The 16,791-nt window shown below is 43.8% G+C and overlaps 1 protein-coding gene across 7 annotated transcripts in view; it reads left to right on the top strand.

Moving 5' to 3' along the window:
• Positions 1-16,791, top strand: part of DAPK1 (death associated protein kinase 1) — a 211,395-nt gene that overhangs the window by 140,331 nt on the left and 54,273 nt on the right. For 6 of the 7 annotated variants that reach the window (XM_036856617.1, XM_036856619.1, XM_036856615.1 and 3 more), the window contains 11 exons: positions 6,105-6,243; positions 7,948-8,077; positions 8,249-8,297; positions 8,384-8,410; positions 8,901-9,053; positions 9,420-9,465; positions 10,623-10,712; positions 12,083-12,175; positions 15,134-15,253; positions 15,712-15,810; positions 16,648-16,746. In XM_036856617.1, coding sequence (XP_036712512.1) covers positions 6,105-6,243; positions 7,948-8,077; positions 8,249-8,297; positions 8,384-8,410; positions 8,901-9,053; positions 9,420-9,465; positions 10,623-10,712; positions 12,083-12,175; positions 15,134-15,253; positions 15,712-15,810; positions 16,648-16,746 — 1,045 coding nt within the window. The remainder of the gene's footprint in view (positions 1-6,104; positions 6,244-7,947; positions 8,078-8,248; positions 8,298-8,383; positions 8,411-8,900; positions 9,054-9,419; positions 9,466-10,622; positions 10,713-12,082; positions 12,176-15,133; positions 15,254-15,711; positions 15,811-16,647; positions 16,747-16,791) is intronic. The other variant, XM_036856621.1, reaches the window with a different exon arrangement.

Here is a 16,791-nt window from a genome sequence, read left to right as displayed (position 1 = left end):
TAACCTAATAGTATTTATTTCTCACTCACTCAAAGTCCAATATGGATGTTACAGGTTGGGTGGCTCTCCTACAAGCACTGACTCAGGGATCCATATTCTTTCTACCTAATGTCTTTGCAGTCCCCGGTCCTCCTTGGGGTCCTCTGCTGGGTCATCTGTGTTCAGGTAACCAAAGAGAAAGGGGAGAGAGAGAGTGGAAGATCATGTGAGATGTTTCAGGGGCTGGGTCTGAAAGTGGCACACGTCATTCTGGTCCACATTGCACTGGCTAGAACTAGTCCCTGACTCAAGAGAGCTGGGAAGTGCAGATTAGCTGTGCACCCAGGAGGAAAAGGTAAGTGTGATGGGAGCATAGCTCTGCTACATTCGCACGCTGGCTCATAGAATCTTATATTATCAGAGCTGGAAGTGACATGAGAGATCGGCTTCTCCAAGTGTGGTCCACCAGCATCAGGACCACCTGAGGGACTTGTTAAAATGCAGATTCTGGGACCCCACCTGCTGAGTCAGAACCTCAGGAAGTGGGTTCTAGCCAGTTGATTTTTGCCAAATCCCCCTAGTTCTTGTTATGTACACTAAGGTTAGAGAGTCACTTACCAGTTCAACCCTGTCATTGTACAGATAGCAAAGTTGAGGTCCAGAGAAAGGACATGACCTCCATACTTTCCTTCCAGCTACTCACAACCTGAGGCCAGAGCTGGAATTGGGGACCTGTGTGCAGAGGCCCATCCAGTCCTCTTGCCACACCCCTCCCAGGGCTCTTCATCATAGCTGGCCAGGACCCCAAGAGTGTGCCCTGGCAGAGCATACTCGGTTCCTGAATTGTAGCCTTGGCCCCCAATTCAACAACCACACATACTTCCTCTGAGACACCAACAGGGAAATCTAGCCCAATGCTGTAGAATCACAGCGTTTTCCTTGAAAAGTCTCATCAGCTTATAACCAAGAGTCCCCTGCAGTTTATATTATGACCAGATCTAGTCCAGAATCAAGTCCTGTTATATCTTGGACATTCCTAGCAAGAGTCGGGGACCTGGAATAGTGTTTTAATTTAGAAATTGGAATCCTATAATAATTTCTCTTATGTCACTCTGAAGGCCTACCTTATCTTTAAAGCTGTAATGTGTCCTAATGACATTCTGATATAGCTAGCTTTTAGGGGAGGCCTTGGTGGTAATGAAAGACTTGGGGAGGAGAGGGAACCTTCATATTTTCCAGAGCTCTTGTTGAAAACAGCCAATGCTTATCAGCATGCATTCCACACAATTTCCATGATGATGCTATAATTTAAAACACTGACTGAAAGACCTAATAAAGGAGGTGAAACTAGCTTTCTAAATTTGCTGAACAAATTGCTCATCTCTCCCTCCATCAATCTTCCTTCTCTTAAGCAAAATGTAAAATTTGGAACAAAGAGTGAAAATACTAGGGTTTTGACTGATCTCCTTGTTAACAGTATTCTGCTGTATGGCAGCTGCATTGTAAGCATTTGAGTTCTGATTCTAAGCATGTATGTGCAAGTTCCCATGTAAAAAAATCTTCAAGTCACTGTCTACCTTCTGAGTTTGGGGGACAAACAGGGGTAAATTAACAAAGGATGCTTATCATGCTCCCCAACCTTTGTTGAAATCACTTAGTTTCAATTGCTTTGATTAATCACTAAAGATTTTGTAAGCAGAGGTTAATGGCTTAAACATCTGCCTTCCCATATTGGCGTGAAGGAGAATGAGAATGTAGATAAGACCTTCAGGGCATCAGGAAACCGGTGATGGTTCCAGGCCCAGTGAGATGGGGGGTGTCCTAACCCTCCTGATGTCTAGCTGAACGATTTGCCTCCCAGCACAAGCTCATTGCACAAGCGATGGTGTGGACCTCATCGTGAACAGCATGGGATTTGCACAGGGCCTGCAAGCAGGGTAGATGGAGAAAATCAGAGATGACGGCTGCCTCCTTTCCCTCAGTTGTGATCAGGCACTGCCACTTTGCAGTCTGGTCCCTCACTCCAGGGGCTCCAGGGTTGTTCCCAGTTCTCACTTCTCTTGTCAGGAAGCACTGTTGGAGTTAAGTTACTCGGGACAGGAAGACTGAATAGGGCACGAGGTGGCCAGCCTGTAGAAAGGCAAACCTGATCTTTGGCTGAACTGAGTAAACAGACCCAGTCAAGATGGTGAGTGTTCTGGTCAGCTATTGCTGCATAACAAACTACCCCCAAATTTAGTGAGGTGCAGGGTGGGTTCTCTGGGAAGTAGACTTTGAGCTGGAGAAGAGCATGCAGGATGTTCCTTAAGAACTACTCTTAGAATCAAGTCTTCCAAGGGAGAGGAAGGAGTAGGAGTGGGCAGAGAAAGTCATGCTGCCTTGCAGCTCAGTGACAGCCCCGGCTGGCCCAACAGAGTCCTGGAGCCAGAATGACCCTTGAGAGTTGCCCCAAATTAGGCTGAGATGACCTGGCTTTTGTATCAGGGGTGCACAAACTGGCATGTCTTACAAATCAGGTGGCCACCTGTCTTTGTAAATAAAGTTTTGCTGGAACACAGTTCCACCTCTCCGTTTACGTATGATCTAAGGCTGCTTTCACGCTGCTTGGGTAGAGCTGAGTAGTTGTGACAGAAGCTGCATGGCCCACGAAGCCTAAAATATTTAATATCTTGCCATTTCTAGAAGTGAGTCGACCTCAGCTTTATGTTCCCACAGTAACCATTGGCTGTGGGCTTCCAGGGAAAGGACAAGACCTTGGGCAGTGGCTCTGCAGCAGAGATGAGCCCTGTTGGATGAGGGCTGAGGGCTGAGGGCTGTGCTGCTTCCACGCCCAGCACTGGGGACAGCAGGTCCTTCCTCAAGGGGAATGTGGGCAGTGCTCATGGTGTCCACCATAGCAGATTAATATGACCGTTGCATTTTGTGGGTCAGGAATTCTGGAAGGGCTCAGATGGACAGTCTGACCTCCATGGCCTCATCTGGGCTGGAGGGTTCACTGCCAAGATTCCTTCCTCACTCAGTGCTCCTTTGCCTCTTTCTCTCTTTATGGGGCATCTCATCTTCTGGGGTTTCTCCATGCCACGGTGTGGTTTCGGGATCATCACACTTCTTACAGGAGGGCCCGTGAAAAAGCACACCGGAGATGGCACAGCATCACTCTGCTGTGTCTTATTGGTCGAAGCTATGATGGGGCCCATCCAGATTCAAGGGGATGAAGCCCCAGATGCAAGATCACAGCACAGAGCAGGGGGCGGGATGTGCTGTTGCACCATCTTTGGAAAATCCAGAATGCCTCAGTGGGCCGGGTCTCGGAGCTGTTTGAGCACATCCTTCCCACCTCCACAGTCGCCATCATCACGAGGGTGGCTTGAAATGACCATGGTGGGAATATGACACCTCGGGAATGGGCTTTGCCCCACCTCAACCCCAGAGAGCTGGTTGTTAAGTATGGCCCAGCACACCATGGCTGCCGTGGTCGGGGCAGCGGGGGTTAACGATTTGAAGCCAGGCAAGAAGAAAGACAGCAACGCTGATTGATTGCCGAGGCACTCAACATATCCTGGAACATCAGAACAACTCTAGGGGGGTCCTCTTATTTCACAGAAGAGGAATCCCAGGTGTGGCGAGATTGGGTAACTGGGCAGGATTTGAACCGGGGTCTCCTCACCCTCCGCCAGCTCTCAGGAAGATGAAATAGGCTCCTTGTCAGTGGGCTGAGGGAAGCTCAGGTTGGGCGAGAGGGAGGGAAGCCAGCCAGAGAAGGAAGGGGAGCAAAGGCCTGGCCGGGGTAGCCGTGGGGTTCCTGGGAAGGACTCAGGCCTCCACATCGTGCCCAGCTGTGTGGACGCTGGAAGATTCGCCCCAACTCCTAGCAACCAAACCCCAGCCCTTTCTTATTGTCAGGAAACTTATCAATGTTTTAAAGGCACAAGCAGACTGTGTGAGCAAGGGGGAGTGGGGAAGCCACTGAAGGAGAGGCAAAGAGAGGAAAGGCCGACACCATATTTACAGGAGCATCTGTAATGCTCCCCTGACTGGGAGTACAGTGGTTAAGCCAGACCAATGGATTTGAAAGGCGGAGGGGGGAGAAGCAGGGCAGGGAGGGGACTTTCATGATGGAGCCTGCCCTTAGGCAGGTGGCATGGATTCTTCCTTTATAATAGTACCGGTTCCACTTACTGGGCCTCAGCCTAAAGCTAGACCTGCCTGCCACGGGCTTTACGTATATTTATTATCATTAGTCCTCAAAACCCTCAGAGGAATGGGTCCTGTGATTCCCATTTGATAAGAAAATGAGGCACAGCAAGAAGGAATAACCTTTTGGCTGCAGAATTAAGGTTTGCGTTGGATGTGCCAGCTCTGGACCATCTCCCCACCGTCGTGCAGCTGTGATGCCACAGTTTACCTAAGGAATGGCCGCACGGGCCAGAGACCAAAGAAGCAAACGGATGATAGAGCATCTTTCTCAGTGTTAGTTGGTTCACAACTTCCCATTTTTTCCTCCTTTTTGTTCCCTAGAGTTGAAGGATTCCCTCTCCCTGTTCTGTTGGTTTTAAGAGGAATAAAGAAGACAAAATGTGAGACGCAAAGGGCTCCACGGAGTTGGGTAGGAAGCCAGTGCAGGGGCGCAAGGCCGAGGGCAGTGAGGCTGGGACGGTGCGTTGGTGGAGGGGCGTTGCTGTATCAGCTGCAGGCCTCTGCCCCCCAGGCAAGGCTCAGGCTCTGTGGCAGAAACGCTCTCGGGTCCCGGGGTTGGAGGAGTCACTTCACCCTCCCTTCCGGATAAACATCCTGAAGTTAAATATCAGAGAGGCCTTGCAGCAGGAGGATGCAATTAAGACTTCGAAAACTGATCCTCAGTTTTTAGTGTGCTAAGAATCACCTGGGGTGCTTGTTTAAAATGCTGCCTTCCTGGTCCCTGCTCTTGGAAACTCATTCAGCAGGTTGGAAGTGAGGCCCAGAATCCGCATATTTAAAACACCCCAAGCAATTCTGGTGCCAGGGGGATCCTCAGCCAGGCTAAGAAAAACACCCACTTGGAGGGTGAAGGTGCAGGATCTGAAACTTTTCTTTTACAAAAATAGCTTTTTTTGTCATTATAATTTAATCTCAGGAGCACCAGTTTTCTTATTCTGGGTGTAGATGTGGTAGGTATGTTTATGGAGCTGCCTTGCTGAAAGAAAGATAATGCACACGTGGTTATGTGCATAATTGCAGTTAATTATTATGTTGTGAACGTATGGTTAAACTCGATAAAGATTAACTTATAAAAACTCTTATTAAAAGTTCCCTGTTATTTGCCATTAATCAGTACCATGGATTTTTTAGGGGAGTTTGTTCATTCATCCACTTAATTAAAAAGCTTTTTCATTCTTGGTGTGTGGCTGGCCCTGTGCAAGGATGGGGAGACTGCACGCAGTGGGGCAGTGGGCCAGCAGCGGGGGGCTGACCGCTGCCCTCCAGGGATTTACAGTCTGGCCAGGGAGACAGATTCATCAAATCCCCAGCAACCACGGGCATTTCAATTTTGTGTATGTTTATTCTTATTTGTTAAGGTGTTTGTTAAATTCATTACTAAATGTGATTTTTATAAATGTAGAAGTATTTACATATATACAAATACAAAGCATACAAACAAAAAAATCCTTGTCAGGCCATATATTGTTATTTGGGCTTAAAAAAAAATTGACTGATATACAGATTTTGAACTTTCCAGGTGTCTCTGATTGGGTTAGGAAGATATATTCTATAAATTCTATACAAAGTTGGATTGTAGTTTTTTTTTAAATCAGTGAGTTCAGACTTCATCTCTAAACATGTTTAATTAAGATGTCTGAAAGATGCATTAATTTTTTTCCCCATCACATGTCTACTCTCTCCCCTATTTGTGAAACTAGCACATTAGGAAAGCAGTACCCAAGTGCTTTCAAGCACAAATGTACCTGAATGCAGAATTCCTTTCCAACAATGAGAAGCACAGAGAATTCTGATTCCTTGCTTAGCAGTTTCAGCATGTCCTCAATGCTATTTTCTTGCCAGACACTGGAGCGTGCAAATCATCTATGAGAGAACAAATCAATATGAGACAGAACTGTCATCAATAACCTCTGCTTCCTGATTTTCAGCGTTGCAGGTGGTGAGCTCTTTGACTTCTTAGCTGAAAAGGAATCTCTGACTGAAGAGGAAGCAACTGAATTTCTCAAACAAATTCTTAATGGTGTTTACTACCTGCATTCCCTTCAGATTGCCCACTTTGATCTCAAGGTATGTTGCTTGGCGTGAATCAGATGAAAGCTTACACGTACCACAGCATTCGCTGTTTGCTAAGAAAAATTGAGGGCGTCCGAAAGAGATACATGTTTTTTTCCTAGAGGGGTTTAACAAATGAAATTATCTATATAAATCAGCAAGTGTATAATGCATGCCTACTACAGGAATTCCTAACCAATGTGTGAGATAGAGGCTTAAGATTAATGATTACATTTGAGAATTCTTGGGGAAGAATCAAGGGGTCTTACCAGCTAGGTCTTTAAGAAAGGGGGCTGCTGTTGGTTATGGGGTATTTTCAACCTGGAGTAGCCATTGGCTGCCCAGTTTCCATCCCCTTCTGGCTACAGGCATGTAAGATGGAAGGTGTCTTGATCTCTACTCTCCCTCTTGATGCAAAGGCTTCTGGGCTGACTCAGTCTCTGGCAATCAATCAAGCCAAACTCTGAGACTGGCTAATTGTGATCTTTGCTTGGCTGGAGGCAAGACATTATCGGACGTAAAAAGGCGCATCATACTCCCATCCATCACAGAGGAGATGGTCTCTCTGAGAGGGGAAGATATACATATGAGCAACAGAAATGGCAATGTAAGATGCAGGGTACAATCCGAGGCAGCGAGAAGATTATCACAAACAGTGTGTGGTTGATTGCCAAGTGAATGATTCAGATCATTGGAGCTAGGATAGATGTAAGAGAAGGGAAGATTTTCTCCATACTTATTGTAGCAGAGCCGTCAAGACCCCATCTGGATCCCCCAACACTCACTAACACACATCCCAAAGACTGCTGCTGGGAGCTGGAAATGCCAGAGTAAATGCCCACTGAAGCAGCTCTTAGCAGTGGAGCTGGGGAGAAGGTGGATAAATACCCCAACTCCCTCGTGCTTCAGTTGGAAAATTCTGAGTGCTGCCCTTTCTCCCCAAGTCCTCCAAAGGGATTGTGCTCCAGTCACCCCTACCTTGATAAGACACTTTGTATCAGCTTCCTTCCTTCTGTTTCCTGTCTCCCCATTCCTCTACCAAGTATTCCCTGGAGTCCCCTCCTGCATAAGCTGCTTGCATCCAAATCCATGTCACAGGTCTTCTCCTGGGAGAACCTAAACCAAGACATTTATTTTTCCTGGTGTTCTCTTGCAACTACTCTTTTATCCCTACTTTTTGGTTGTTTTTTCAGGGGAGAGGAAGAACTACCTGCCCTCTTGTCCTCAGCATAACATATGATAGGGTTTTTTTTTTAATTGTGGAAAAATAAACATAAAATTTACCATTTTAAAGTATGCAGTTAAGTGACATGAAGTATATTCACATTGTTGTGCAACCGTCACCACCATCTATTTCTGGAAATTATTGATCTTCCCAAATTGAAACTATGTATCCATTAAACACTAACTCCACAACCCTCCTACCCCCAGCTGCTGGCGTCCACTATTCTACTTTCTGTCTCTATGATTTTGCCTATTCTAGGTATTTCATGTATGTGGAATCACACACTATTTCTCCTTTTGTGACTGGCTTATTTCAGTTCACATAGTGTCTTCAGGGTTCATCCATATTGTAGCACATGTCAGAATTTACTTTCTTTCTCAGGCTGAATGGTATTCCATTGTATGGTAGACCACGTTTTGTTTATCCATTCATCTGATGGACATCATGTTATTTCCACCTATGAACATTGCTGTACTATTTTTCTTTTTTTTAAGCCTGAAAACATAATGCTTTTGGATAGAAATGTTCCCAAACCTCGGATCAAGATCATTGACTTTGGGTTGGCCCATAAAATTGACTTTGGAAATGAATTCAAGAACATATTTGGGACACCAGAGTTTGTTGGTAAGTTTTCTTATTCCTGTGGTCATTCATTTCTCATAAATATTACGCTTGCAAAATTCACCCTGCTGCAACATCATTTCCCTGGTACATGTTTCTGGTTTTTATACATGAAGATTAGAATCTGTTGATTCACTTTCTTCTAAAACTAAATGTGCATTCATTTCCTCTTAGCTCCTGAGATAGTCAACTATGAACCTCTTGGTCTTGAGGCAGACATGTGGTAAGGAGCATACTCTTGATGTTGTCATCTTTCTGATTTATTTTACTATTCTTCTGATGTTGTTTTTCTTTTTATTTTGTGTCTAGGAGTATTGGGGTAATAACCTATATTCTGTAAGTACCCAAATCCACAACTCACGTTCTTTTCCTTTTTCTTTGAGACCATATGTTTTACTGACCATTCTATGTGTAGTGTTGATCAGTTCAGCTTATGTATGCTTTTTAAACATACTCATTTTACACCTCCACAACATGTTTAGTTTATACTAATTAAGCATTTTCTCCTAATTTGAAATGAGTCATCAGAAACTGCAGCATAATCACTGAAAGAAAGCATGGCTGTCTATTACTGCTGAGAAAATAGGAAAGGTTTTCTTTTTTTCTTAAACTACTAAATGCTGTTCTAAATTAACTGTGCTTTGCATTAAGCTGAAGATTTTGTGCATGACAGTTAAATGCCCTATAAAATGTAACTGAATTCTAAAGTGACTGCTCAAGCACCAGATTATAATGTTATTCCTCACTCCCTTTATCAGATATTATAGGAACAGAATGACAACACAAGAGGGACTTACTCATGTTCTGTGCCCTGCTTTATTAACAGCCTAAGTGGGGCGTCCCCATTTCTTGGAGACACTAAACAAGAAACGTTAGCGAACGTATCTGCTGTCAACTACGAATTTGAGGAAGAATACTTCAGTAATACCAGTGCCCTAGCCAGAGATTTCATAAGAAGACTCCTCGTCAAGGATCCAAAGTGAGTGTCCATTATACCCGAAAGGTGCCCAGCTGTGGCCTCAGCTAGACGAGAGTTAGCACCTGTCCTGTGCACACGGCCACGTTTATGCTACCCTGGTTGTTTCCTCCTGGCAAAGAGAAGCATGCCATGTGAAACGCTTCAGAAAATGCAGGCAGGGCCCCTTGTACCTGCTCAGTCAGCCCCTGTGGGCACAGTGAAATAATCACACAAAGACTGATATTGTTTTCGGCTCTCTTCCGTGAAGCAGGCCCCGAACTGCATTTTCCAGAGCATCTGCTTGGTAGGCACAGCCGGCATGGAAACAACCTTAGTGTTTGCTTCTATGGTCACCGCATTTTTTTTCTTTCCCCTCCCCCCACAAAGGAAGAGAATGACAATTCAAGATAGTTTGCAGCATCCCTGGATCAAGGTAAGTTGCATATTGCGATTGGTTTGGGGATTATAGGGCGACCTGGAATTCATTTGTCCTAGGGTATCACTAGACATTATGGGTTCTAACCATGGTCACGTCTGGAGTATTGTGTTTGCTGTTGGTGCGTACTTTAAGACAGCTGACAGCTGAGAGAATCCTCATGATAACAGAAGTAGTAAGGAGTGAGCTACCACAGTGCAGGATTGTGATGAGGAGCTGAAGGGCAGGTCCACTCAACAGCCTTGAGTTTGATTGTGGGATATGAGCCCAAACAATATTTTTTAAAATTCTTGAATTAACTTCCAGCATTTAAGTATCATATCAAATCTGGATTTCCAGCTTCTCTTGAAAAATCTGAAGATCTATCAACACTGAGCCCTCATTCCACAAGGCTGCCAGAAACTCTGCCCAGTTGCCTTTGTGCCAGGCCAGCGGCCACCCCCGACATATATACACCTTTACATTATTTGCCTGGCGCCTGTCAGCATTTGGGTTAAAGAACTGAAGTTGCTTCAGCTAGACCAGAAAGGACTAAGGGTGGGGAAGCATGGCAGTTACAGAATAAAATCATGGAACCAATAAGTGGATTGTGATGCAGTAACTTGCATTGCAGAAGTAGGTTTGGGGCAGCTGGAGACCTCTGTCTGTGCCAGCTGCCAGCAGTTGCCTGGGCTTCCCTAGAAGGCAACGGTGTCTCCTTCCTTCAGAGGTAGAGTTGCATGGCCTCCTGAAAGAATGCAGTAGGAGGGATTTTAATGCTGTAAGATAGACCGAATTTGCTAACATCTGAGGTCCCAACCATCTCTAAGTTACTTGATGATGTTAAGTTCACATGCCTCGTAATATGGCCTCACCGTGAATCATGCCATTCCCAGACTCTCTTATGGAAAGTTGTAATTCAGCTTGTCCAAGCTCAACTTTTCAACTTTCCCTCAAGATCCAGTCTTCATGGATTTGCTCAAACCCTTAGCCACAAGAGTTTAGCCTCTGGAGACTAGGTTCCTGGATCAGGCATATTATCCCAGCTCGTTTTGTTACTTTAGCAAGGTGAATGTGTAAGCATCCCAAATAATGAGAGGTTTTCAAAAGTTGTCATGTAACACATTTCTATAATTTAAGAGCTATAAATTGTCTTCCTTGGATTTTCATTTTAGCCTAAAGATACCCAACAAGCACTTAGTAGAAAAGCATCGGCAGTAAACATGGAGAAATTCAAGAAGTTCGCAGCCCGGAAAAAATGGAAAGTAAGATTGTTTGATTTGAAGGGATTAACTAATTCTGTGTCCCCTGTGGCTCTCCCTCTGCTCAGGGCTCACTTCTTCTGATACTGGCAATGCAGAACTGCATCCTTTTTAAAAATTCACTCTGTAGTCATCTGCACCATTACCCTATTTTCAAAGACAATCAAAAATACTATTTCAGTCCTATTAACTCATCTTTTCACATGTAATTTTGCATTTTTTTAAATTAAAACCATTCCCAAGGCAAATTTTTAAATCAGTACAATAAAATTATAGTGCAGTCTTTTTCTAAATGCAACAAGCCACATTTTAAATAGATTTGTTTCTTGTGGTAAGCACCGTAGCATTATGACTATACCAGAACTTGTGTAAATGGTTCTCTAAATCCAGCCTTGGTCTGTGAGTGGTTGGGATGAGGGTGGGGTGTGACCATGAGCATCTGCAATGTGATCCCTTCTCAGTGTGGATGGTTTCTGCAGGGGCTGAGTAGGATGTGGCTCTAAAGGGCATTCCAGCCAACCTTGAACAAATAAAAATTCAGGGTTAAGAAGGGGACAGGATGGCTTCCTGTGCACAGGGTCATGTCAAGCCCAGAGGAAGCAGGTACTTGCCATGTCTCCTCATCACTGGGCCAGAAGTGTACCTCATTGTACTCATCAGGTTGGGGTTGCCTTGATAGAGATGAGGAGGACCACAGCCATGGGGTACTCAAGACTTGACTCTTAGTCTCAAAGAAGCCCTGAAAATAAGGCTTAAAATGTAGAGTGAACCACCATAAGTTTCTCTTTCTCTCCCTCTCTTTCATTCACATACAGACACGCACACACACACACATTCTTTACCTGTTGCTTCTGCCTTTGAGAGTAAATGCAGAGGTGTTTGTCCTATAGGCTAAAGAGTCCCCAACCTGCTCATTTCGAACAACTGGATGAGTTTTGAGAGTCACACTGTCTGCCATTACCAGCTTGCCTGGGCACCAAAGACACAGGGCAAGACCCTTGCATACCATGCTTCTCTGAGGAGAGACGTGCAAGGGCTTTGTTAGGGTAAGATCCCATTCCTCAAAGAGTAGAGAGTGAATATGGAAAGAGAAGGGATGCATCCAGTTCTGCAGCTTAATAATGAAATGCAGGAGAATCTCTCTCTATTGTTGTCTTGATTTATAAGACCTTTAGAAATTTCTTTAAGCAAATATGATCCAACCTGCTTGTGGGATCGCCCACCCCTGAAGAATAATACATGCTGTCAGCATTGAATGCTATCTCAAAGGCTTTGTCATTTGCACTAATTTGAGTATTGTTATGTAAGCTCTCTCTCCTCCTCTCCCCCTGCATTTTTCTCACACTCTCTCTCTCTTTTTTTTTTTTTTAAAGCAATCTGTTCGCTTGATATCACTGTGCCAAAGATTATCCAGGTCATTCTTGTCCAGAAGTAACATGAGTGTTGCCAGAAGCGATGATACTCTGGTAAGCAAACCTTTTCCCTGGATAGGTTTGTTCTTAGCACTGTGTATTTACCGTGTTTAGGTTGTTTGATTTGTTCAGCAACCCAGAAAACCTGAAGTCTTGGGAACATCAGGCCTGTTCTTCCTCCTCTTGAGTGGGGGAGTTGGGGTGGCTGATTTGATCTACTCTATTACTGTTTCGTCCTTTTTCCTCTTTGTTTTGATTGGCTATATCTACTACCTCTAACACTACCACCCTCCCACCCTCCTCTTCCCCCCAACACAGTTTGATAAAAGAGAGGCTTACCAGTAGAAGAGGAAAGATCATATTCTAATTTTCATGAACTAAAACGAGAGCCCTCTGTTTCCACCAACCTTGGAGAATCTTAGACTGTAATAGTACAAAAGGGGCAGACAACCCTCCTTCTGAACACATACACACACACACACACACACACACACACACACACACACACACACAAACACACCAGAAAATCAGGGGAAATGCAGTGAGGCTGGCTGATATAGTTCGTGGTAGACCAGAAAGCTAAACCCACTCACTTTGTTGATGTTTTATTGACTTCCAAAGGCCCTTGAGAACAACTCAACGATTTTTTTCCCTTAATCCAAACTGAAACCTAATCACAGATTAACTCTTCAGATATGACTGGACACATCAGAATTCAACGAGACTTTCCCCAACAGTCAGACAACGGGGCTTTGTGAACCCTGGAGGTAAAGGGGACTCCAGAAAAGGCAGAAAGGGTGGTTCTGTGGGAACCAGCCTGCTCCTGTAACTGAATAGTCAGTGTTTCCTGAGTGGAATCCGGGGACTCCAAGGGCAGGATCACACATCAGCAGACACCAGCTCTTTTTTTACTCCCTGAAGCCAGTAGTTTTTTGGGTTTTTTTTTTGTTTTTTTGTTTTTTAATAGATCTTTATTGGAGTATAATTGCTTTACAATACTGTGTTAGTTTCTGTTGCACAACAAAGCAAATCAGCCATATGCATACACAAGTCCCCATATCCCCTTCCTCTTGAGCCTCCCTCCCATCCTCCCTATCCCACCCACGTAGGTCATCGCAAAGCACCGAGCCGATCTCCCTGTGCTATGCTGCTGTGAAGCCAGTAGTTTTACTCAAGTTCCAAATCTAACCTTATAGCCTGAAAAGAGATAGGAAATTTTAAAAAGAAAAAAAGAAGTAGCAGAGAAGCAAGTTAGGAGAAGGGAGAGAAAGAGGAGGAAGGCTGGACTGGGGAATTGTTTGAGGGTGGCAGTGGAACCAAGACAAGATATAAACTATTAATCTAAGTAAGGTGATGAGAACAATGAAATCTTATAAATTAAAATTGCCCTAAATAATCAGTTGGGAGACAGTTTGTTGCAATGAAGAGTTTAGGGTAAGAGAGGGACAAGGGCTTGTGTAGAAGCTCCAGGTGGGAAGACCCCCCTCCCCAGCCCTCAGGGTCTCTCTCTCATCATCTCAGTGTCCTGCTGATTGTGAGGCCGTGTTACAACAACTTATTCCTCCCATTCTCCCATTTCTTGTCACTCTCACTTTCAGGCAAATGTCTCTTAGTCTTCAACTTGGATTGTGATAGAAAAGCAAAACCAGTGGTGTTCTTAAACATGTACTCTGTGCAGATATTATTACGTCCCTCATGAAGCTTGTTTGGATTCAGATTTATAGAGAAGAGAAAGCAGAGTTCAGAGAAATGCTTTCTCCATTCCAACCCCCACAGGCAGAGGTTCAGCCTCTGTAGGTACGCTTTTCCAGATTTGAAATTTTAGTAGCAATACCTCTGTAAGTCCAAAACTTTTGTTTGGGACTTTTCTAGCTTATTTTTTTTGTTTTAATTTACCATATCGTGCAAATTTCTTATTATATATATTTAAGAAAGTACTTTGACAAAGTAGCAAAAATTTAACAAACTTACTGTTCCACAGTATCTAGTTATTTTCTCTTTGTAAATGAAATGCATCCATTTTCCTTTTTCTGGCCTTTATTTTTACATTTCTCCCCTTTTCAGACCTTCTTTTTTTAAAAAAAAAAAAAACATCATGTGGGTCTGGCCCTTAGGTTGCCAGTTTGTGGCCTCTGTTCTCAGCATTTCATATATATATATATTTTTTTTAATTTATTTATTTTTATATTTATTTTTGGCTGTGTTGGTTCTTCATTTCTGTGTGAAGGCTTTCTCTAGTGTGGCAAGCGGGGGCCACTCTTCATCGTGGTGCGCGGGTCTCTCACTATCGCGGCCTCTCTTGTTGCGGAGCACAGGCTCCAGACGCGCAGGCTCAGTAGTTGTGGCTCACGGGCCCAGTTGCTCCGCTGCATGTGGGATCTTCCCAGACCAGGGCTCGAACCCGTATCCCCTGCATTAGCAGGCAGACTCTCAACCACTGCGCCACCAGGGAAGCCCTCAGACCTTCTTTTTTAATAATTGTGGCCAGTTTTCAGAGAATTTTGCTATGTTGTGGAATACCTAGAGAATGAAGAATTTCTAGTGCTCAAAAAATGACAATCTGTAATTGCAAAAATTACAAAGTAAGACTTTCTTATTCAAAGATATCATTTCCTTGGTTCTATGGTTTTTAGAATCTGAGTTAGACCTGAAATTTTCTACAGTGGTTTCTGGGACTATATGTTTTTAAAGATTCCTAAGATAAACACAAAGTGTAGTTTGTCATCAGTCGTTGTTCTAAATCTGAATCTTAAGAGCTGTTTGCTCTCTGGGTTATAATGCAGGCAACATAAAGACACAGGTAAATAGTAGGTGCTGCTAGTTCCCAACATGGAAGGGGAAAAAAAATGACCTCCTGCTTCCCTTCATGACCAGGTGGATTTGGGGATTAAATGGCTTACTTTCCCCTGAACGCTCCTTTTAACAAATGAGCATTGGTTTCTCTGATGTTGGTAAAAGGAGCAGCATGACCAGCAATCTAACACTTTTTCCCTCTTCCACGTCTCTCTCAAGGATGAGGAAGACTCCTTCGTGATGAAAGCTATCATCCATGCCATCAACGATGACAATGTCCCAGGCCTGCAGCACCTCCTGGGCTCCTTGTCCAACTATGATGTTAACCAACCCAACAAGGTCTGATGCTGTCCTGCCTCGGGTAGTGGGGATCGGGGGGTTATGGTGACTGGGCACCACCAAGTCCAAGGTGGAAAGACCCCATCTGCTCTTCATTCTCCCTTACTGTTGTAAACTCCATACTGTGGGGAAAATCACTTCTGCTTAGAAAGTGAGCTGAGTTAGGAATAAGGTCTTTTTGCATTGAGGGCCTTTCTACACGCACCTAGCACGCACCTCTAACCATGAAATTTTAAATGTACTCATCGTGCAAATGAAAATGTCACTTTTGATTGTGAATCCAAAAGAGGAAGATGATGTGTCCTTCTGACTGTCTTCCATTCCTGTCACGCAGCACGGGAATGTGTCCTGTGTCTGTGGAGACACAGGAAGGTGTCTGGGGCAGCAGGGGTAGTTTGGGTTTTTCCTTTCCTACCAAACCTGAAAAATAGTTATTTTTTTTTTCTTGCCTTTTCCAGCATGGGACACCACCGTTACTTATTGCTGCTGGCTGTGGGAATATTCAAATACTACAGTTGCTCATTAAAAGAGGCTCAAGAATCGATATCCAGGATAAGGTCATAATTCTGTTTTATTGCAAATGAATTAATTTTTTAAGTATTTCCAAATGTCTCTAATCAAAAGGTAATAGAGAAAAATAACACATATGCCCTACTTTATATCTCAGTTTCCTATAAAAGAAGATGAACTACTTGAATAGCCTGTTCCTGTCTAACATGTTACAGAGAAAAAGGCAAACATTCATCTTCCTCGTGGCTCTGTTGCTCGACATCATCCTTTCTTCATGTCCTGCCCCAGATTGACTCCTTACTGATCATATTTACTCAGCGGTGTTATTTGATGTCACATTGAAAATGTTTTAATTATCCAATTAATCTCATCAGAAATGTATTTGCCCACACATTAATTAGGGCAACAGAGTAAGGAGGATATGCTTTGAGGTGTAGACCACATTGGAAGTGTAGACACAAGTGATGATCAGCTAATTGTCATTACAACGGGTTTGTCATCAGCTTCCATAGACTTTCAACTGAGCTGTAAATGGACTAGATCTGGCCCTTGACAATATAGGGAATTCTAACCAGAAGTTGAAATGAAGGTTTTAGGAAAAGAAAAACAACTTTTTATTTTGAAATAATTCTAGATTTACCAAAAAAAATCTGCAGAGATAGTATAGAGAGCTCCCTTATCCCTTTCACCCAGATTCCTGGAATGTTAATGTCTTACATAACCTTGGTCCCTTTGTCAAACTGAAAAGTGAAATGGGGTTTTATTCCTCTTGGGAGTTGCTCCTTTGGAGTTTGTCATCACATAGGAAGGGAAATAGAGCAACTGAGTGATATTTGCATTCAGATCCAGTCTGGGAATGTGACTCTGCCTTGGTTTTTGTACAGGGTGGATCCAATGCCATCTACTGGGCCTCTCGGCATGGCCATGTAGATACCTTGAAATTTCTCAATGAGAACAAATGCCCTTTGGATGTTAAAGACAAGGTAAGGCCACTTCTCTTCTTAAGGAAAGTAATAAAAGGCATGCCA

This window comes from Balaenoptera musculus, chromosome 6 (assembly GCF_009873245.2).
Source record: "Balaenoptera musculus isolate JJ_BM4_2016_0621 chromosome 6, mBalMus1.pri.v3, whole genome shotgun sequence".
Taxonomy (NCBI): domain Eukaryota; kingdom Metazoa; phylum Chordata; class Mammalia; order Artiodactyla; family Balaenopteridae; genus Balaenoptera; species Balaenoptera musculus.
Note: the sequence above shows the minus strand (reverse complement) of the source record. Positions and strands in the feature narration are given on the sequence as shown.